This window comes from Hyperolius riggenbachi, chromosome 4, assembly GCF_040937935.1.
Source record: "Hyperolius riggenbachi isolate aHypRig1 chromosome 4, aHypRig1.pri, whole genome shotgun sequence".
Lineage (NCBI taxonomy): Eukaryota > Metazoa > Chordata > Amphibia > Anura > Hyperoliidae > Hyperolius > Hyperolius riggenbachi.
In genome coordinates, this window is record NC_090649.1 from 408940186 (window position 1) to 408964529 (window position 24344).

The 24344-nt window shown below is 43.6% G+C and overlaps 1 protein-coding gene across 1 annotated transcript in view; it reads left to right on the forward strand.

The window, feature by feature from the left end:
- Positions 1–24344, forward strand: part of SPRED2 (sprouty related EVH1 domain containing 2) — a 149674-nt gene that overhangs the window by 62530 nt on the left and 62800 nt on the right. The window contains exon 2 of the mRNA XM_068232324.1: positions 17254–17428. Within this exon, the coding sequence (XP_068088425.1) occupies positions 17254–17428 (175 nt within the window). The remainder of the gene's footprint in view (positions 1–17253; positions 17429–24344) is intronic.

Here is a 24344-nt window from a genome sequence, read left to right on the forward strand (position 1 = left end):
ACTTACAGTTTCTATATTTTAGTTAATACTTTTTAATTGCCTTGTATTAAAGGCAAGACTAGAATAAATGATGTTTTTCCCCCTGATTTGCTTGGAGTTTAGTTTGAAGTATTACTATTTCCAAATCTTTTATTTTTGTTTTTTTATTCACTTGACTGTTGTTTAGTATTCTCTTTCCAAAACATCAGTATCTGAATAATCCTTTTAGCCCTCTGGATTTATTGATATATTTCTGGAACAAGTTGCTTCGTGCTACCTGGCAAGCACAAACCTGATCACTGTGCAAACCGTAAAATACTTTGTTGATTTCTTGCACAGATAATTTCGCTGTTCCATTGATGCACACTGGAATTCTATCTGGCCTTTGTGTTCAAGCTGGGGATTTAAGTGCACTCATAGCATGACCCCTGAATACTTCACTGCATAGCTGTCTTACCCCGGAGAATAGAAATATATAAAACATGCCTTGAAGATTTGATTTCTCTCCCATTTTCTGCTGTGGTCTGTGCTGAGCAGATTTACAAGCATCATAAGAATCATCTGCACATAAAAGGGCATTTATGTTAAATACATGTCTTTTATTTATATGGTGTGGCACAATGAGTTAGTGGTTGACTAAGTTCTGTGGTTGATTCACACAAGATCACGATTTATGTAGGGTTTGTTCTCCTCGTGTTTGCGTGGGTTTCCTCTGGGTGATCTGGTTTCCTGCCACAACCCAGCGCATGCTGATGGGTTAAAGATGAACTCTTCTAAGTCCTGCATCACATGTAAATAGATGTACTAATCATTGTGTAATTCAGTAAAATACAGTTTATGGTACCTTTTGAAGCAGGCATAACTATAGGGGAAGCATCCCCTGTGATTGGAGGAGGGCCCAGAGCTGTGGGGGTCCCCATTTGCTAGCCTCCCCTTCTTCTAATACAGGGGGCTATCCTTCAGGTCAGGTGGCTACACTTGTTATAGGTGTAAAGATCTTGATGGCCACACTTGTTTTATGACCCTTGTGAGATGGACCCCAAGGCTGAGAGAGTCATCAAGTGGAGGCAAGGGGAGGGGTGTGAACTTTAAGGGGGCCTCATAAATGTTTTGCTGGGGGGTCCTGTGAATTTAGTTACGCCCCTGCTCTGTAGAGTAAAATATTGAGTGGTTTCTGGCCACTCATTAATGGCTACTGATTGAGGGTGCACAGGTGTACTATTAGGTATAACTAGAAATTCTAGTTTGTTTTGTACAACTGAGTGAACTTTGCTCCTTAGACATGTTGCATGCTTCTTCCAGCCACTAGAGAGCAGTGTGATCACAGCCTCCGATGCTATGCTCTATAGCAGTGTTTCTCAACATTTTATTGGTATGTACCCCTTTTAAAACCCTGTACTCACAAAGTACCCCCTAGCATAGTAAACATTATATATATATATATATTTGATTGTAGTACATAATTGATTTTAAACAATTTCCAAGCATTTACTATTGACTTTAATTAGATAAAGTGCTAATTTGGTGGTTTAAATAAGATTTATCATTTTCTATAACACTAAATGTGTTATTCTTTGTTAAGTATATCAAGCCCGAGTACCCCTAGAACCATCAGAAGTACCCCCTGGGGTACGCGTAGCACAGTTTGAGAACCTAAGCTCTACAGCATGAGAAGGAGGTAGCCGCAGTGTATCTGCTATCCAGCCCATAAGCTGTGAAAGAGACATGTATAGTGGGTTGTAAGATTCTCAATTATTTAAAAAGAAACTGTTGCATGCAGGGGTGTAACTAGAGATCACTGTGTGTGACCCCCGCCCCCCCCCCCCCCCCCCTGCCGATGTCTGTGGCCAATGCTCTCCTCTCCTGCCCCCCAGAAAGCCCCGCCCTGTGCGGCTGAATGGCTTTTTTTTTGTTTCCTGGAGTCGGTGGTTTCATAAACTGAGGAGTCTGTTGGTCAGATAATTTTTTTGTACTGACACCACAGCCCTGAAAACTGATATGAAACTTGAGGTACCATGTGCAGGGCTGTGGAGTCGATAAAAAAATCTTCCGACTCCTTGGTTTATGCAATCACAACTCCGACTCCGGGTACCCAAAATGGCTCCGACTGCTCGACTCAGACTTCTTAGTCTAATACTTAAAGGGATACTGTAGGGGGGTCGGGGGAAAATGAGTAGAACTTACCCGGGGCTTCTAAAGGACCCCCGCAGACATCCTGTGCCCGTGCAGCCACTCACCGATGCTCCGGCCCCGCCTCCGGTTCACTTGTAGAATTTCAGACTTTAAAGTCTGAAAACCACTGTGCCTGCATTGCTGTGTCCTTGTTCCCGCTGATGTCACCAGGAGCGTACTGCGCAGACACAGACCATACTAGGCCTGCGTAGTAAGCTCCTGGTGACATCAGCAGCATCGAGGACACGGCAACGCAGGCGCAGTGGTTTTCAGACTTTAAAGTCTGAAATTCCAGAAGTGAACGGGAGGCTGGGCCAGAGGATTGGGGAGTGGCTCCGAGGGCACAGGATGTCTGCGGGGGACCATTAGAAGCCCCGGGTAAGTTCGACTCATTTTCGCCCGACAAACCCCCCCCCCCCCCTACAGTATCCCTTTAACAGGGCTGTGGATTTTGTACAAAAATCACCCGACTCCGACTCCTCAGTTTACGAAACCACGACTCCGACTCCGGGTGCCCAAAATTACTCAGATTCTCCGACTCCACAGCCCTGACCATATGTGATCTAGTAGCTGATAAGAAGTGTGACTTGTCCAGCTGGGTGGAGTCTGACCAGTACAGTGGTAGTAATTCTTCCAGAGGAAAGCGGAGTGATTCTTTTTGTGACTGGAAAGACTGTTCGGAGAGCCGTATTGGCGATATGCCCTCCAGTTTATCATGTCAGCTCGTGCTCCAGGTGTGAAGCTTCCTGTATCTATGTATGTTATCTTTGAATTCTGTTTAGAAAGGTGTCTGCTTATGAAAAGAATCCTGGGGTAGTTAGCCAGGAGCAATGCTATGCAGCAGTTTGTGGGGCTTCATCCAACCATCTCCTGACCTTTTGGCCCACATCCTCCTTTATGTCAGGTAGTAAACATCGAGCTTAAAGAAAAGAGCTGAATGCCATTGCGTCCTTTCCTTTCAGTGCCTCAACATGTCTGTCCTTTCAGCTCTGAGAGAAACCGTTCTGTTTACTAATCCTACTAGACAGGTTGTTTATCCAAGACATGCTTGATGCCTCCATGTGGTATGTTGCCTTTTTTCATATTCTATAGAAGTGTTTTGTTTATAGCGTTTGTCTGATGTAGAAGCTGAAAGAGACAAACAAGAAAAGGTAAATGGCAATAGGGACAAAGCAATGGCCCGCTTGATAAAGTTTTGTCACTGACAGATTCCTGAAATGGGTTTAGGTGATATAATTTGACACAGATATAAGCACTGAAAATGAACTCCTATATGTCTGACACAGCTGGACTGCTTCATGCCTCAAACCTACCCTAAAACCTTATTCACCTCACTCTTCCACTCAACTCCTCAACCTCCCTTTACCTGTGCCTAACATAGTCCTAAACAGGGCTGTAGAGTTGGAGCAATTTTGGGTACCTGGAGTCAGTCGGTGGTTTCAATAAACTTCGGAGTGATGATTTTTGAACCACATCCATAACCTTTGTAAAAATTAGACTAAGGAGTCGAAGTCTGAGCAATTTTGGGTACCTGGAGACGGAGTCGGTGGTTTCCCTAACTGAGGAGTCTGATTCGGATGATTTTTGTACCGACTCCACAGCCCTGGGCCTAAAGTAAGTTTTACACTTCCGTAACACCAAACCCTGTGTTAATGCCTTTAATTAGTTCCTATATAAACTTTCAGTAATGCTGAATTCCCAAGGGTTCTTCCTCACCTTAACTTAAACAACTCTAGACTAACCTAAAATCAGTCATACCCTTGTTGAGGTTAAGTGCAAACTTGTGCAACTATTGTCAGCTCTAAGTCAGTACCACAAGCTTAAAAACCAGGGCTGGAGTCTGAATCGAGGAGGCTGAGCAATTTTTGGTACCTGGTGTCTGAGGTTTCATAAGCTGTGGAGTCAGATGATTTTTGTACCAACCCTACAGTCCTGTGGAGTATTAGACTAAGGAGTCGAGGAGTCAAAGAAATTTTGGGTACCTGGAGTCAGTGATTTCATAAACTGAGGAGGTGGATGATTTTTGTACTGACTTCACAGCCCTGTTAAAACTCACTTAAATCATGGAATACATTCATGAATCAAGTGGGTTAGGCCCAGTGCCAAGGTCATCTCAGGACAGCACCTATGAGAGATAACCTCTCCACTCCAATCTGGACAGGAAGAAGAATAAAATATTCAAATTAGCCTCAGGATATGTTTGTGCTGCAATCCCACAAACTCAGTTTATTTCCTGTCCACTCAGGAGTAGGATCGCTGGGCTGGAGCATGCCATCCATGTCAGAGGACAGGCAGCAGCCATTGTATGTTCCCCCTGTTGTGTTTCAGACCAGAGGTGATCTGAGCTGGGCATGCATGGCTCAGAAAAGTGCAATATAAATGTATTTATAAAGCGCCAACATATTACGCATATTACTTGTCAGCAACAGTCTGGTATCTACAGATCTGGAGCCATGGCTGACTCTCCTGATAGTTCAATGCCAACTCACTGCTAGACCCACTGCAATCTGGATTTCGGCCTGCCCACTCAACCGAAACGGCTCTCACCAAAGTGGTCAATGACCTTGCCTTTGCTAAAGCTGAATGTAAATACTCCATTCTCCTCCTCCTTGACCTTTCAGCAGATTTTGACACAGTAGATCATCCCCTACTCCTCCAGTCCATGGGCATTCATGATCTTGCCCTGTCCTGGCTTTCATCCTACCTCTCCAACCGCTCCTTCAAGACCGCCTTCAATGAGTCCTCGTCCACCCCCAACCACCTCTCGGTGGAAGTCCCCCAAGGTTCGGTCCTTGGCCCCCTACTGTTCACCCTATACACATCCTCCATTGGCAAGGTTATCTCCTGCATGGGTTTTAACTATCATCTGTATGCAGATGATACCCAGATCTACCTCCACACCCCTGACATATCCCCCACTACCATGGACAAGGTCTCTTCCTGCCTATCAGCCATCTCGTCCTGGATGTCCGCTAGGTTCCTGAAACTAAATCTAGACAAAACGGAATTTATGATCTTCCCACCCTGGCCATCCATGAACCTCCCAGATGTACATGTCACTGTTAACCACACTACCATCCGCCCTACCTCTCAAGCCCGCTGTCTGGGTGTCACCCTGGACTCCACACTCTCCTTCACTCCCCACATCCAAAACCTCACAAAGTCCTGCAACTTCCACCTTCGTAACATCTGTAAGATTCGCCCTTTCCTTACCTCTGCCACCACCGAACTCCTCATCCATGCCCTCATAATTTCCCGCCTTGACTACTGCAATGCCCTTCTGTCTGGTCTCCTTATGACCCGAACAGCCCCACTGCAGTCCATCATAAATGCGGCAGCCAGAATTATCCACTGCCCCCATCGCTCCACCATGGCGGATCCCCTCCTTGAATCCCTTCACTGGCTTCCTATCCAGTCCAGAATGAGATTCAAGATACTGTCTGACCTACAAATCTGTCCACAAAACCTGTCCAGCAACAACAACAAATAACATTTGTAAAGCGCTTTTCTCCCGTGGGACTCAAAGCGCATCCAATCTACATTTCCGATCTTACTCAGAGGTACACACCTAGCCGCTCACTCCGCTCTTCCAATGAACTTTGCCTAACCACCCCCGCATCACCCAGTCCCATGCACGCCTCCAGGACTTCTCAAGAGCTGCTCCAACACTATGGAACTCCCTACCTCTACCCATTAGGGCAGCCCCCTCCTTCAACATCTTCAAGATGGCCCTCAAAACTGACCTCCTTTTCACTCTGGCCTACTACCCCTCACAAGTGCTCTAAACCCACAGCTGAACTCTGGTCCCCTACCTTTCATGTTCTTATCTCTCCCTCTAGATTGTAAGCCTTTGGGCAGGGTCCTCCTCCTTTTGTGTCCTACCTGATCATGCACCTCCATTACTGTGAACCCATGCTGTGCATCTGAGTGAACCTAACTTGCCTAATCTCCATGCTCCCCTCCAGTGACTGACTAAGCATTACCTTGTACTCATACTGTGCTGCATGAACTGGTCTTTCTTGTATTCAAGTATTGTCATTTTGCTGTATGTCACCCCTATTTATTGTCTGTAACCTAAACTAATGTCCAGCGCTGCGTAATATGTTGCCACTTTATAAGTACAATAAATAAATAATAATAGTTGACCACGAAATGACCTGTTGCCGAAAATTGGATGTGCATTTGAGATTGGAGGATTTTTTTTTGTCCATTTAGCCGCAATGAAAAACTTATTTTATAAATGGGATTTGTTCACACTTGTCAGTCAGCAATGGATCTGTTGTGGTATGCGCAACACACTCTTGTGCAGTCTGATTTTTCCCATATAACCTTTGGTGGAAGTACATCTGCGCCGGACAACAACAGCTTATCAGAGCGGACACTACATTGTCCCCTCCCACTTGCCATTGAAGGTTCATCTCAAGTGGAAACCTAGCCTAAAAGTGTTTACGATTTAACCATGTTTATTCAGTACGTCTATATTTTACATAAACATTTCCTACAAATCTGTTGTAAATCCACTGAGTGTGTTGTACACACTGAATGCAGAGGTGTTGCCTGTAGAACTGGTTCAGATAGTAGATGAACAATGAGTAATAGAGGAAGATTTGCCTCATTTTGCCTCCAGAATTTTAACTGAATAGCAATGTCAGATGTACCCAGAGATGGATTGCCCAAGGCAAAATAGGTGCATGCCCAGTGTTTGTATCATTTGCCTCAGTTCGCTTCAAATTCAATTTTGCTGACTTACCGTATATTCCGGCGTATAAGACGACTGGGTGTATAAGACGGCCCCCCAACTTTTCCAGTTAAAATATAGAGTTTAGGATATACAACGCACACCAAATAATAAAAAAACATTACCGGTATATACTGGTGCTATGTATGAACAGATACTGGTGCTGTATTGTATGTGGTACCCAGAATATAACAGTATACAGGCGATTGAATGGTTGGATTGGTCAACCCTCCCTCTCCCCAAGTGGATTGGTCAACTCTCCTTGTCTATATATGGAAGAATAGATTGCACTGTGCCCATAAAACACAGCTCTTTCACTCTTCTGGCCCACCCTTATATACTATTTACCTCCTTCTCTGCCTCTCAGATCTCGCACACGTGTGCGCCTGTGCCGCTTCACTACAGTCCTCAGCAGCGAGATCTAAGAGTCGGTAAATGATAAGGGGGTATCACCCGGCATCAATGGCATCTGGTGTATAAGATGACCCCTGACTTTTCAGATGATTTTCAAGGGTTAAAAAGTAGTCTTATACGCCAGAATATACAGTAGTTCCATTGTTCGGGTTGATGCGGTTACTGAAGTCCAGTTCCACCAGATTTCCATCTATCTGTGCTTCCCTTAAAAAACAGACAAAAACACATATCATTGAATGAAAAGTGGCTACAACGGACGTTTGGACACCTGAATTCAGAAACCCAAGTGCCAGGGATATTAAGGCTAGTACACACTAGCAATTTTGATTGGCCAATGATTGGTCAATTTTACCACCTCCATGTAGTATGAGGGCCAAACAGATTTTCTATTCTATGCAGATTATATAGGTAAATGGTCATACTACATGTAGGTGGTAAAATTGACCAATGATTGGCCTATCAAAATTGCTAGTGTGTACTAGGCTTTAGTTTCTTCGTTTGCCTCTAATAATGGATGTTCTAGTTGAAGTTGACCTAAATTCACACCAGCTCTGCTGCCTTGGTCCTAATTGGGTGTTCAGGGTCTTCTATGCACTTTGCACATTTGCTCCTTCCCAGAGCTGTACCTCAGCATAACATTTTGCATGCCTGAGCTCTACTATCAATAGTTGGGCTTTTTTCTTGAATTTTTTTTTTTTTTTTACAGACTCTATTTAAAAATTATAACTTAATTCTTAGCATTTTTTGTCTTTAGGGATAAGGAATGTTTATAGTTTTTTTTTTTAGACTCCATAACTGCATCCTCATTAATAGTGGCCAATAGGGGTAGCTCATCAGCTTCTTAGCCAATGTTGTTTGGTTTGTTCCCCAAAGCAGACACCAGCTTTATATAGCTTTTAAACCGGATGAGTTTTTAAAGGGAAGGTTCAGGGACAGTTGGTAAAAAATAAAAATCCGAATCCACTTACCTGGGGCTTCCTCCAGCCCGTGGCAGGCAGGAGGTGCCCTAGGCGCCGTTCCGCAGGCTCCCGGTGGTCTCCGGTGGCCGACCCGACCTGGCCAGGCCGGCGGCCAGGTCGGGCCTCTTCTGCGCTCCATTGTGCGTTCCATGCCGGCGCGCTGACGTCATCGGACGTCCTCCGGGCTGTACTGCGCAGGCTCAGAACTACTGAGCCTGCGCAGTACAGCCCGGAGGACGTCCGATGACGTCAGCGCACCGGCGTGGAACGCACAATGGAGAGCAGAAGAGGCCCGACCTGGCCGCCGGTGCTCCAACACTTTATCCTACACGTCAAACTAACCTACATCCCATAGACTTTTACTATCCCTTCCCCTCCCCCAACCCTAACCCTAATCCTCCTGGTATACGTTTGACAGTGGATGTAGGCAAATTCGACGTGTAGGTTATCACGTCGGAACACCGGCCTGGCCAGGTCGGGTCGGCCACCGGAGACCACCGGGAGCCTGCGGAGCGGCGCCGAGGGCACCTCCTGCCTGCCACGGGCTGGAGGAAGCCCCAGGTAAGTGGATTTGGATTTTTTACCAACTGTCCCTGAACCTTCCCTTTAAGTGCTGAAATGCCTCATAGTTTATATTTTTTTCAACCAACAATAAAAACACAACAGTACTGTATATTAAAAAATAAAGGAGCATGAGTTAAAGTATTTATGTACATACTCCACAGTCCTGGTTTAAAAGGTAAAATCTATAGACTATGGCCAGGAAAGGACTGAGATTTAATAGTCACTTAAAGAGACTCCGAAGCTTCTTTAAAAATCAGTTTTTAACTTTTATTTAGTTTAAGGATCCTTGCCAGGCCTAAAATGCCGCATTCCTGCGGCCGAACAAGGGTTTTATCACCCTCAAATCCTATGGCAACGACTTTCCTGGTCCTGGATTTTGCTGCCCAGGTAGGCAGAGCTTCTGCCTCCATTCGTGTCAATCCACCGCGGATCTCCGCCTCTTTCCCACCCCTCTCAGTGATAGAAGACTGAGAAGGGGGCGAGCAGCGGGGATTGATGCGAGGAGAAGCAGAGCTACTGCAGAAAGCTCTGCCTCTACCAGGAAATGCACCGCCGTTTTTGCCCTGGGGATTTGAGGGTGAGAAAACCCTCGTTCGGCTGCGGGAATGTGGCATTTTAGGTTTGGCCAAGATCCTTAAACGAAATACGAGGTAAAAACTGATTTTTAAAACGGCTTCAGACTTTCTTTAAGTGGACCGGTTCACTGCTATCCAATCAATTTTCAATCAGGGAGTAATCTTCTGTTTTGGACTGTCATTTGGACCATATATGGCTTTCTTTCTTTCAAGGGAAACAGAAGTGCGAATGATATGGTGGCTGCCACATTTATTTCCTTGTAAATGTTACCGGTTGCCTGGCAGGCCTCTTTAGCTGCAGTAATCAGACACCTGAAACAAGCATGTGGCTAATCTAGTCAGACTTCAGTCAGTCATATTCCTCTCACTTCAGGTGGGATTTAACCTGCATTACACACATTTCCATAACACAAATGGGTTAGGTTTTATCCACATACTAGATTGAACTTGGCTGGCGTGGCCCATCTAGTAGTGTATGTGTACAGATGTCCCCTAAGCTTCCTTAAAGTGAACCCAGGGTGAAAGTGATATGAAGGCTGCCATATTTGTTTTCTTTTTAACATGGCAGTCCTGCTGATCCATTTGGCTGCAGTAGTATCTATCTGAAGTACAGTACACCAGAAACAAGCATGTGGCTAATCTTGTCAGATCTGACAATCATGTCAAACACCTGATCTCATGTATGCTTGTTCAGGGTCTATGGCTAATAGCATTAGAGGCAGAGGATCAGCAAGACAGCTAGGCTATTGGTATTACTTAAAAGAAAGATCCAGAAAGTGTGAATAATACTCAAGCACATTGTTTCCATCTTTACCACATTGTTTCACCTCCGCACACCATAGCAACAGCATGCGTTTCTTAGCGGTACCTGAAGGAGGCATCAGCATGCACAAAACTGTCACCCTAGGAATCGAGTTCCGATCTCTAGGGTAACAGTTTTTAGAGTTTTAAGGTTTGATATTTTTTTTGCATATGTACAAATGATTAGTTGCTAAGTGAAGTAGATGAACATTTGAATCCTGTCTTTTTATGAAGCGTGAGGAGTACTGTACGGTATGTCATTTTAGTGAATGAAGCATGGCGGAGGGCTAGCGTTCCATTTACTTGGCAGAGTGTGGCTTCATGATGTGCAGAGATGTTGGAAGCTGGAATGTACATATTACCTCAGAATGATGATAGATTATGTTCCATGCAGTTCCTCAGCTCTGTCAGGCTAGGTGACATTACTGAGCCCGCCTCCAGCTATGTGGTCAAGCAGCTCCTTTCTGCAGTTAGTAGTCACTGTCAGGCCCCATTCTTGCGGGGAATTGCACAACGCGATTTTCCTGGCATTTGACACTGTGCAGGAAAATCATTTTGGAGCAATTACGTTTTGTGACTCTAGCATTGAAATGTACTTGCTCCAAAATAGCAAAAAAAAAATAAAATGCTTCATGTACCATGCTTGTGATTTCAGCAAATAGCTTATTGCTGGTGATTGCTACGGTGTGAATGCTGCCATTGATTTGCATTGCTATAGCGCTTATTTAAGTGCTAGCGATTTACAGACTAGCTGAAATCGCTAATAAAATTCTCCAGTGCTAATGAGGCCTAATCCTAAAATGCTTTCATGCACATTAGGCAATCTCTGTATAAAAAAAAAATGGCCATAATGTACAAAATATATAAAAATACGTTGGAATAAGTGGTGGCCAAAGTAATTTCATCTATACTTTGCGTTAACCTAGGTAAAATGGAAGTCCATAGACTTTAATTTTACCTTTCACACCCGACGCAGCGTTTCGATGCGTTGCGGTTCGACGCACCTGGGAGCTTTTAATCGTTGGGAGCTGACGTTTCCCATCAGGTGAATTAATAGCTACCGCTGCTGATTGTGTCGCACCACAACATCCCGATGACACGCCACAGGCCATATAATGCGTGCAGGAGAACGGCTCCTGCACGCGTTGTTAGATGTGAAAGAGCCCTAGGTCAGATATAGTTCTATCCTTTAGGAGCTCACAATGGGGGGTAGAGACCGAATAACTGATCAGTATGTTTGGGGGATGTGGGAGGAAACCTGTGACTATAAATACACAATAATAATTCCTAAAAAGGAAAAAAAAAGTTTTTAAATAATCTCTGTATATTTCAATTTAATGAGCTGATTCACAGTGACATTCCTGTGATTTTCTCTGGAGATCTCTTGCCATATGCTTCACACTGACTCATCTGTTGGGAACATGGGAGAGACTTCTCACAGCTACAGTGTATGCATTGGAAGTACAAATTAATCATCGCAGTAATCCATCCAGGCTGTAGGGTTGCAAAGGAGGCAATTCATTCTGCCCCTTGCTGTGTGTAGTCCTGCTGCTCACTCTCTGACTGTCAGCCCGCCCCCTCCTCATACTCTGGCTATCAGTCCTGCCCCCTGCTCATTATTTGACCATCAGCCCCTTACAACCATCTGCAAGACTGCTGCTGTCATGCTTTCTGAAGTCTCCAGAAGCTCTGTGGCCACCCCCACTTGCTTACCTCAGCCTACCGCCAGCTTGGTGGTGACAAATCGGGCAGCAGCTGAGGGGGTGGCCACAGAGCTTCATAGGTCTTAAAAAAAAAAAAAAAAAAAAAAAAAAAAAGTGCCACAGTGGCTTTGTAGACGAGGGAGCAGAGTTTCTGTCATTAATGAACTGCAGTACTTAATTTATAACAGTGTTCTCCCCAGAATTTTTTTCCAGCCGGGTGGCATGAAAAAGTAGCCGGGTGGTGCCCAATGTGGGAATGCAGGGCTGTTGCAACTCTACTTGCAGCATAGGAGGAGGATAAGGAGGAGGATAAGGAGTCAAGCCGATGACAGCCGGGTGCTCACCAAAATTAGCTGGGTGGAGCGCCCGGCTAAAAGAGCCTGGGGAGAACACTGTATAAGCCAAATTTATTCTTACTGACCATCCCTAGTTTGCTTTTTATTTTGTCTCCAGTGTTTTAGTTTTTTTGTCTTTAATTTTTATTTTAAAAATTAAAAATAAAAATTAAAGACAAAAAAACTAAAACACTGGAGACAACTTTTAACTTTTCCCTGCAGTATCCAAAGCAAAGAACACATTGGCTGTAGTTCAGCTGAATTTACTTATTTTACACACCTTTGTTATGTACACTGATGTCATAAGAGTTTAAACATTCAGTATGTAACCTTTTGACAGTAAGCTTTGTTATTCAGGTAAATGTGTGGGAGTATCCTTCAGTCCTTTCCATTCCACCTTGTTAGATTAATACTGCATTTACGTTATTGCTTTCAGCTAGTGATCAGCTTGGTTTTTATTATTCTTAAAACCCCACTCCAGGCATTGATGTGTACCTAGATTTTTGTTGGCAGTCGCTTGTAGAGCTAGTCTTTATCTGTGTAAAAGATTCATGATAGCTGATGTCTAACAAATCCATTTGAAAGTACCAGGTCAGGAGCACAGATAGAGGCCTCTCAGTGCACCACTGACTGTGCTTTAGGCTGCAGTCCTCTCAGAAAGGTTTAGTTCATGCATTCTGGTCAGCAGGCTATTGCAATCCCAGCAGCCGTAATAGCTCAGCCTGAAACTGGCTACCTGCATACACGTGTGGCTCTTGTATTATTATCCTGTTAACAAAGCTGCTAAATGGTAGTTTAAAAACACACGATTGGTTCGCACGATGGCCAGGGGCCCCGGACCTCTCTCACTGGCCGGGGCCCCAAGGCCAATGCGCGATACCTGGAGGGGAGTGCAGGTGGGCCTGGACCTCTCACACCCAGGCTCTGGACCTCGCACATCCAGAAAACCCACCAACACTGCCTCCATACTGAATGCTAAATTCGACACACACAAGCAATAGAACACAGCAATACATGCATGCAGCTACATTTAAGTCGTCAGCAGGTGCTCGTCAGCCAATCAGGATGCACTGTCATACACCCTTTACCTGCCATACCACATCTAGCAGCCATTAGCATTCAGGTGGGAGGCTTCAGTTGGACGCAAATCGCAAGATTGCGTCGCTAGCAGGACCGCCCCGTGCAGGCATTCCTCCCACAGGGGTCCCTCCCTAACCGCTCACCTGTCTGCCATGTCCTAGAGCTGAAAAAAAACGTTTAAAAACACACGATTGGTTCGCACGATGGCCAGGGGCCCCGGACCTCTCTCACTGGCCGGGGCCCCAAGCTGCTAAATGGTAGTTCTAGGTACTTCTACCATCTAGCAGCCTCCGGGAAAAAAAACAAAAAATGTTTAACTCAGAATTTTCAGTTTATTGTACCACCAACACCTTGACTTTATTATGTATTATCTATGTTGACTGAGGTAATGTTACAGAAAAGGAATTTCTTCAATGCCAAAGATTAGCAATTTTATAGCTAAAATAAGATGGCATCTGCTTTTGGGAACAGAACAAGAGGTCTTGGCTCGGAAGTCAACACAATACCCTGTTGGCCATCTCAGCCAGTCATTGCTAACTTGAATGAGGAGATTGGTAAACATCCATTAACCTTGAAATTTAAACAAGGCAGAAAAATTACAACAATAAAATGTATAGGCTATAACAATATATATATGGCCGGATTTATACTTCAGTGTTCTCCCCAGGCTCTTTTAGCCGGGTGCTCCACCCGGCTAGTTTTGGTGACCACCCGGCTGTCATCAGCTCACCTCCTCCTATGCTATAAGCAGAGTTGTTCACAGAAGCACCGGCCCTGCATTCTTTCCCCTCGCCCCACCCGGATACTTTTTCATGCCACTCAGCTACTATTTCATGCCACGCGGCTGGAAAAAAATTCTGGGGAGAACACTATACTTTATGTGCCCTTACCGCTTCCTTCAGCATCAGCTTCCTTTTTCTCCCCATTTTCATGCCCATTTGCAGCCTCCCAAGGCCAGAACCTTTGTGGCCTTTCCAGAAATCCAGCCCTGAGCACATATAAAAAATCATGAACAGTGTTGCAGGTTTACAGTTATAAACTAAATCCTTTGGTCATTCTATAACAGGATCAAAGTTAAACTAAATAAACCAAAAAAACAAAATAGGAAAGCCTTAAACAACATATGGTATGTATTAACTTAGAACATAGCTGTAGAATAGCTGTTACATACAACTCACAATTCGCTCTGTGTAGTTGTATTTATAGAGTGCAGACAGGAACACTGAACGTCAGTCGGGCACTAGGCAAACGCTGTGTGTACATCTCTAGTGATTTGCAGTTAGTGTGCAAGGAAACAGGGATTCTACCTCTACTACACATTCTTCACCTCTGCATTTGATATGCACAACTTTCTCAGTGGATTCACAAGAACTCTGCAGGCAGCGTATATGTAAAGTATAGTAATACTGTATTACTTAAAGTGTAACTGTTGGGCATAAAATAAAAAATCAATTCTTTATTTTTATCTGGTAAACCAGTAATAAGGATGTTAACCAAGAAATCCAAAAGTTAAAATCACTATTACTTTTCTTGTTGATAAATGATCATTCACTAGTTTACATGACTCTTATTTGGTACACAAAAAGGAAGTTGCAGGGCATGCTGGGTTGTTCTTTTTTGCTTCTCTATTTCCCCTCAGACTTAACTAATGCAGTCTGATTGGCTGAAGCCTCTTTCCCTCCTGTTTTCCCCTCCCACACCTCTGTTCCTCTCTAATTGGACAATATTGCTCATGCTGAGACAATGCACTTTCTTTAGTGAAGCGCGGGCAAAGCTGGCAGAGGAGAGTAGGGCAGGAAATGACATCAGGATTGGCTTCAAAATAGCCACACTTAAAATGGGAAATGCTAAGAAGGATTTTCTTTTTTTACTGTAGAGAAATCGCTAAAATCAAAACGTGGACAGTACAATACATATTTTATGTAAGTAGAGCAAATTTTTTTTAATGGGATCGTATAGCTTGATGGCTCCTCTTTTTAAATTGTAGACCCTAACCACAAATATAATAATGCATCAAATGAATTGATTTCATGAGAAACGCGAGTTTGAAAATTATGTGGCGTTGGTCCTGAAGCTGACAATGGTTACATTTGTTAACACTCAAATGCACTTGCTTAAACATATCACAGTGCAAATAAAATTAACACTTCTGTAATATATTAAAATTATTAATAAATGTCATTTTCCATAATGCTTAGCTGAGCAACACATTAATGACTGGGGATGGTCAGCGAGATGCAAATAATTCTGAGTTAATGCAGGATTATGCAAATTTTGTATGCAAATGTACACAGCTGGAAATTAGACTAATGAAACCCCACCAAGGTGGAATTTGATTGGTCCATTTTCAAGCCACATACATTTGCATAATCATGTAGCTACTTATGTCTAACTTTGAATAAACGTGCTATAGGCTTGCTAGACACCAGCGGTTCTGGATGCAAGCTTGGCTGCTGGGGCATAAAGAGATAATTTGCATAATTACTAGCAGTCCATTGTGGGTAACCATAGATGTTCACTTTAACAACAAACACAACAACAAATAACATTTATATCGCGCTTTTCTCCTGGCGGACTCAAAGCGCCAGAGCTGCAGCCACAAGGACGCGCTCTATAGGCAGGAGCAGTGTTAGGGAGACTTGCCTAAGGTCTCCTACTGAATAGGTGCTGGCTTACTGAACAGGCAGAGCCAAGATTCGAACCCTGGTCTCCCATGTCAGAGGCAGAGCCCTTAACCATTACACTATCCAGCCACACTATCCAGCCACTTTAAGCTGAATTATCACAAATTCCTTCTGTTTTGAGAAGAGGGCTTTTCGGTCTCTTTAAGGCCTCTTGCACACTGCAAGTGATTCCGATTCAGATTCCGCTTTTTAATCAGTTTTTACATCCGATTCAGATTCCGATTTGCAGTTTGCTTCCTGCACACTGCAAATCGGAATCTGAATCGGATGTAAAAACTGATTAAAAAGCGGAATCTGAATCGAAATCACTTACAGTGTGCAAGAGGCCTAAATCTCCTTATACCTTCCTTGTGGTTTTGGGTCACCCAGAGCAGCTTTTTTTTACGGTTATTCAGTGGCTGCTCTGTTGCCGCAGCCAGAGTACTTGTCTACAGTTTCGTTTTTTCCGTATATGCAAGTTAATTATGACTATTATCTGTGAAATGGAACGTTTTATAAATTACTGTATTTTTTTTTCTTTATTACAGTTTAAAGAGTAAGTGTAGCGAAAATCTTAATTTTAAACGCATACAAGTAAGAAGTTTATTTCTCCCAGAGTAAAATGAGGAATAAATTACTTCTCTCCTATGTTGCTGTCACTTACAGTAGCTAGTAGAAATATGACATTAGCGGCAGGTCTTGGGCTAGTCCATCTCTCCATAGGTGATTCTCAGCATGTTCTTTATAAAGACATTGGCTGAAAAAGATTTACATAAAGATGCTGGCCAGCCTCCCTGCTTGCTGCACACTATTTTGGCAGTTGGACGGAGCAACTGCCATTCACTAAGTGCTTTTAAAAATAAAGAAAACCCTGAGAATCCCCCCTAAGAGAAGATTGGCTAGTCCAAAATCTGTCGGTAATGTCAGATTTCTGCTACTTACTGTGACAGCAACATAGGAGAAAAGTAATTTATGGCTCATTTTACTCTGGGAAATATGTACTTCTTATTTGTATTTGTTTTAGCTTTTAAGATTTTCACAACATTTCCTCTTTAAATATATCAGGAGTTGGAGTCTGCGCCTTTTTTTTGGCTCCGGGTACTCAATAATTGATGCTAACTCCAACTCTACAACCCTGTGGCCATCTATCAATCTGTACAATAATGAACTTGGACGTGTTTGATATATTTGTCTGCTTTTTTTCTTTTCCCTGCACGCTGCTCTTCTTTGTGTTCTCTAATGTTGTTTTCCTGTCTTGCTTGTGTTGTAGTGACAACTACATAGTGCGTGTGAAGGCTGTGGTTATGAGCAGAGATGACTCCAGTGGGGGATGGTTACCACATGAAGGCGGCGGAATCAGTCGGGTTGGAGTCTCTAAAGTTTACCCGGAGGGCAGCGGAAGAAGCGACTTTCTTATTCATGGAGAACGAATCAAAGATAAGCTGGTAAATATCTTTATAACTCTCCCTTGTTCTTCAAGTTACAGAACAGTTTTTTTGTTTTTGTTTTTTTTGTGTTTTTTTTTCCTCAGCTAAACCTGTAAGAATTGCGGCTGAACTTTGTGTTGTTATTGACAATCGGATGAAACATTTCCAGTGTCAGCTTGGCATCTTTAATTCATAAATCAAACATTACACATTTTAATTGCATGTGTTCCTGTTCAATAATGAGGTTGTGTGACCAACACACCGAAACAATGTCTAGTAGTACCGTATTCCTTCTTGGATACATTGAATAAATATTTTGAAGGCCTAAACTAGAGAAACAGATTGTTTGCTATATAGCTCCAGGGTCAATATCGTTATCTTTAAAGAGTAACTGTCGGGCATAAAATCAAAAATCGATTCTTTATTTTTATCTGGTAAGCAAATAAGGATGCTAACCAGGCAACGCAAAAGTTTAAAAATCGCACTTATTTTTCTTCTCCATAAAACATTCCTCGGTTTCCCTGGATTTTATTTGGTACATCTGCCGCACAAAGGAAGTTGCAGGGCATGCTGGGTTGTCTTTTTTTCTTCTTTACTTTCCCCTCAGACTTTACTAATGCAGCCTGATTGGCTGAAGCCTCTTTCCCTCCTGTCTTCCCCTCCCACACCTCTGTTCCGCTCCGATTGGCCAGTATTTCTCCATGCACTTTCTATTGCAGAGCTGGGTGGGAGTGTCTGAAGACTGGGAGGAGGGTGGCCAATGACAGAGTAAGGAAGGAAATGTCAGGATTCAAGATAGACACAGACAAATTGGAAAATCTTAAGAAGGATTTTTTTTATCATTTTTTTTTTACATTAGAGAATTCACTAAAATCTAAATGTGGACAGTGCAATACATATTTTATGTAAGTAGAGCAAGTATTTACTTATATATAAGTTGGGGCGGGGGGGGCTTGGGGGTTTCTGAGATAGTATGGCTGACAGCTCCACTTTAAAGGAACACTGAGGTGAAAATAAAATAAGATAAACCATTGTATCTGTCCTCCTACTGTTAAAAATGAATTTTTGAGATATCCCACAGTTTTATGTATACATCTACTTTTTAAGTTTTTAATGTTTCATTTTCTCTGCTCAATTACACAGTCTTTGAAGTACGCCATAGCTAAAATATGTGAACTATTGACCCTTTTCATCTCTTCCCTGCTCTTAGAAGCTGTTCTCTGCAAGGAAAATGTTTCATGGCTGTAATTCCTTATCAGTGAGGGTTACGCTATAATCCGACTAGGTCCCGACTGGAGACAAACTGTCACTTGCAGACCTGAATGTTAACTCTTTCAAGCAAAGAAAGAAAAAAAGGAACACAGCCTAATTATTTGTATGTTTCTTACTGTACATACACCTGCTTTTCCCATCAGTTTATTTTCACCTTGGAATTCCTTTAAAGTTGAAATGATGTCTGGGGTTTGTCTGGGAGAGAGGCAGGATGTGTAAAAAAGTGTATTCTCAAAGCCCATCTGCCTTTTCTCTATTCTACAGTGTTAACAAGCAAAATCCACAAAATGGAGGTGCTCCATGAAATTAAAGTGTACGGAGCACCGTTTTTAGCACCCGGGGCATCTCAATAGCACATTAAAAATGCATATTAACAATGTGGCACATTACAAAAAAATTAATTTGTACCTAAAATATACATATACTTACATGTTTGTTAGAGGCTTTTATTCCTCTACTTCCAGTGCCTGCGGTCCTGAGGAAGAGCAGGCAGATAAGGATTGCTGTAATTAGCAGTAGCAATTAACAAACAAAAGTGTTTGGGGTGGGGGAGGGGAAATAGGACACTGTACTTTTAACAGTTTAGAGAGTCGCACTTTATTACATTCACACCTTTCCCTGAATAAATGAGGGGGGGGGGGCAAGCTCCTACAGCTATTGGAAACAAGGACAAACTGCAGAAAAAAAAAAAGCTGCTTGATGTTTGCAATAACCCCTACCCCATTGGTTGATGTTTGAGCAGTTTGAAAAAGGGAGCATAACCTGAAATGGTGGTCTGCCATTGCTATCACTTTTTATGGAACAATAAAGAGCTAAAATTACACTTCAAGTGGTGCTGACCCTTACTGAATGCAGTGTTAAGAGCAGACATGGGGAAAGGGAACTATGTGGTTGGTATGTAATGCAACAAAATGGCAGTGATAAAACAAATAGACCTGCACCAAGCATCTGTAGTCCGTGTGCTAGTAACCTCAGACAAAATCGAGAAAAGTTATCTCCCTGGGGAAATGAGGTAATTAGGCACCACCACTCAGCAGTAGTACAAAAGTTTATTTAACACAACAAACCAAATACATATATACACATCAAGGTTAAAAAAAACACTTCAAAAATCCATTTAGGTGATCCGATCCTGTATTACATGCAAATATACTTCAAATGTATGCATAGGTAGTCAATTAAGTAATAATAATATTGCTCTCTGGATGCTGCTGCATGCTCGGATGTATGTGCAAGAGATGGTCACCAACCCCTATGCATGCAGCGGACTATAAGTGACCAGAAGCTCCTTCGGGCAGTTGACAGGCGGCTGACACATTTTACATTTATTACATCTAGGGGCAACAGCTGATGTTGTTTTGCTGTACTTGGGATTGGTTTGTTTAATATAACATCTGCTTGTGTGGCTGCCTACTACATTTATTATGATGCAATTTATTTTTCATTTTTCTCTGCACAATAGCGCTTAGTGCTATTAGATCCAGTAACCCTAGATTAGGGGACCTTCATGCGCTGAAAGCATAAATAGTTTGGGAAGAAATTACATTGTAAAGATGGAATGGTACCAAATTAGTTAGGAGAATGGGGTTTGGCTGCAGCAGAATAGATTTCCAAGAAGCCCCATCGCTCAGCGATTACTTCTCTGTGACAGTTGATTTGGGAGTTCACTGCAACAGCTGCATCCTACATCATCCAGCCGGACTATGGAGCTGGCTAATAAAAGTATACATAGTCAGACTGAAAATGTTAAAGCATTTACTGTATTTTTTTAGACTATAAGACTCACTTTTTCTCTCCCAAAAGTGGGGAAAAAGTCACTGCATCTTATAGTCAAAATGCCTGTTCCTGACTTATGAATGCCTTCTAATACGAACCTCCAACCTGCCGCAATGTCGTGGACTCCCTGTACTGTGCCCGTGAAGAGGAGGACATGGGGACGCAAAGGGGCATAGAGGAGTACGCAAGGACAGAGGCGGAAACATGGGGGAGACGGGAGGACTCAAGGGGGATACAGGAGGACACGGAGACACGAGGTACAAGGGGCACAAGGTACAAAGGGGGCATAAGCCACAAGATGCCCCTTCACTATGGATGCCCCAGGTTTAGTATATACAGTATGTTACAGCCAAAACCCGAAGTCTGCCAGTTGGGGACACACCGAGCCGTTCGTGCAGCATTGGCAGCTGGGTACACATGCATGCTTCCAGTCGTTCGTTGCGGCAGGGAAGCAAAGCAGGAACACTGCAGACATTGCTTCTGCCAGCACCCACTTTGCAGGAACGAACGAGAGGAATCCCTGCCGCGACGATCAACTCTGGGGGAATGCATGTCCCCGGCTGACAGATGTCAATAGGAGGCGACCAAGGGGAGGAGCCAGAGTAGCAACAGCATAACTGAGCCGCCAGGAAACAATTAATTCCGGGTATTAGCTGCTGTGTGACGGCCACTTCTAGTTTTGACTGGCCAGACTTCGGGTTCAGGCCGACACACACACACACCACACGCACACATTTTAACTGACAACTCGTGTTAATCAATGGGCTAGTTCACAATTGAATGCGTTTTTTTCGTATGCAAAAAATGGACATTCTGCACATTGTGTGGTTTTCTACGTAAGTCACATTAGCGGTTGTGAAAAAACGCATGTTTTTTCATGTATGCAAATGCACAAGGTGTAAAGAAAACTTAAAGGGGACCTGAGATGAAATAAATGTTGGGTTTTATATTTACTTGGGGCTTCCTTCAGGCCCGTTGAGACTGCTCGATCCCTCGCCATCTCCCCAGGCCGTTCCTGTACCCTACTTGACGGCCTGGTACTCTGGCCAAGTTGCGCTTCATTGCAATCCGCTGATGCGCACTCATGGTCTGTAGCGTTCTGCCCCCGACGGTGGAGTGCACGCGGCCAGGCCACACATGCACGATTTGGCCAGAGTACTGAACCGTACTGCGGGGCACAGGAGCCACCAAGGGACTGAACAACCTTATGGGGCGAGAGGAAGCCCCTGGTAAATATTGAACCGGAGACTTATTCATCTCGGGTACACTTTAACGGAAACCTCAGGTAATATAGAGAAAATGAGATCTACTTACCCAAGGCTTCCTCCAGCACCTGACAGCCGATATGTCCCTCGCTGCAGCTCTGGTATCCTAGGGTCCCCTCCGTTGGAGATGCTGACCTCGCCAGGTCGGCATCTGCTGCACCTGCGCGAGAGCTGCTCACGGTCGCTCCTACGCAAAATACTCCAGACCACATGATCACAAGCGGCACTCGTGCAGGTACAGAAGATGCCAACCTGGCGAGGTCGGCATTTCCAAAGGAAGGGACACCGGAGCTGCAGCAAGGAACATATCGGCTGCCCAGGGGGTGGAAGAATCCCTGGGTAAGTAGATCTAATTTTCTCTATATTCCCTGATGTTTCCTTTAACCTTCCTGGCGGTAACCCCGAACGTAGTTCGGGGTAAGCCACGCAGGAGGTTTTCTCAGGCCCTGCTGGGCCGATTTGCTTAATTTTTTTTTTGCTGCACGCAGCTAGCACTTTGCTAGCTGCGTCAGCACACCGATCGCCGCTATCCGTCGCGCTGAGGGGTGGATCGGGACTCCCAATGACGTCGGTGACGTCATCCCGCCCCGTCGCCATGGCGACGGGGGAAGCCCTCCAGGAAATCCCGTTCTTTGAACGGGATTTCCTGATCGGAGATCGCCGAAGGCAGCGGCTATCATGTAGCGAGCCCTGGGCTTGCTACATGATTTAAAAAAAAAAAACACTGCTCCGCTGCCTCCTGGCGGAATTTATTAGACCGCCAGGAGGGTTAAAGACACGTGTAACACATGCCTTAAGCTCAATTAAGCATTATGAGTGTGCTGCAGTACAGATAAAAATGTATAAGATTGTGGTCTTTGTTTAATCACCCACTATTGTGGTCCTGGAGATATTTTACAATGTAAAGACATTTGCCCTATAGTATGAAAATGTATTTATATGTGGAATTGTTTTTTTTTTTTTTTTATGCAAAATTAAAAATTGAGAGATGGTATAAGAACTACTTGGATGGACATGGATTATAGGAACACACTGAGGAGGTTGTGGAGAGGGCTAATACTTTTATTATACACTGAGAAGGGAGGAACTGTAGCTGCAATGCTGTCTACAAAGAGTTAATATTTCTCAGTACATGAAGAGGAGCTTGGTGAGGTCAGGTGATTTGGTGTATGATAGGAAGGGATGATCAATGATATGCAAATATTTCAGAGTTGATGCAAATGTAGGTACATTTGTATGCAAATATATGCAACTTGATAATAGACCAATCAAGTCCTACTCAGGTTTAAATCGATTGGTCCATTTTAAATCTGCATATATTTGCATTAAAAAAAATGTACATTTGCATAAAATATTTATATCTCATTAATCATCCCTAATGCTGGGGAAGGACACTGCTGGCAACAATGAACTAGGGGAGTGAGGTGAGAGCCAGCAGCTAAGTGCACTTGGTGGCTTGATAAAGGGAAGATGACCTGCCCAAAACGGCGATTAACTGAACATCTGAAGCAACTTGGCTCTTGTAGTTATGTACAGTGTTTGTTCTCTGCAACATTACTGTTAGCTATTCTTACCTCACTTATGAGAGCTATAATTCATTGATGGACTGATTGGGCTATAATTACCATCATTGTTATCGACTGTCACTAGTTATATTGTGATGAAGATTGTAAATAATGCAATCCTAAAGCATTCCTCTAGCGTTGGCCAAAAATACAGGTGAAACTCTAAAAATTAGAATATCGTGTAATTCAACTTACAAGTTGAAACTTATATATGAAATAGGAACTCTTTGCAGGTGTTTTGTATGAATTAGCTGATTAGAGTCTGTCACTTCGAGCCTAGAATATTCAACATTTTCACAATATTCTAATGGTTTGAAATTTTGGTTTTGGGGTTTTCATAGGCTGTAAGCCATAATCCTCAAAATTATAACAAATAAAGGCTTGAAATATCTTTCTTTGCATGTAATGAGTCTATTTCTTATATTAGTTTCACCTTTTAAAGGGACACTGTAGGGGGTTGGGGGAAAATGAGTTGAACTTACCCGGGGCTTCTAATGGTCCCCCGCAGACATCCTGTGTCCGCGCAGCCACTCACCGATGCTCCGGCCCCGCCTCTGGTTCACTTCTGGAATTTCAGACTTTAAAGTCTGAAAACCACTGAGCCTGCGTTGCTGTGTCCTCGATCCCGCTGATGTCACCAGGAGCATACTGTGCAGGCCCAGTGTGGTCTGTGTCTGCGCAGTACGCTCCTGGTGACATCAGCGGGATTGAGGTCATGGCAGCGCAGGCGCAGTGCTTTTCAGATTTAAAAGTCTGAAATTCCAGAAGTGAACCGGAGGCGGGGCCGGAGCATCGGTGAGTGGCTGCGCGGGCACAGTATGTCTGCGGGGGACCATTAGAAGCCCCGGGTAAGTTCAACTCATTTTCCCCCGAACCCCTACAGTATCCCTTTAAGTTGAACTGCTGAAATAAATGGACTTTTGCACCACCTGTATATTTGATACAAGCTTGCCATCAGCTGCATTAAAAATGGGAAGCTAAACTAGGGCTTTAAATGCACACTCAGGCCTGGAACCCACTGAAATCAGCAAACGCAAAACGCAACCGCTAGCGTTT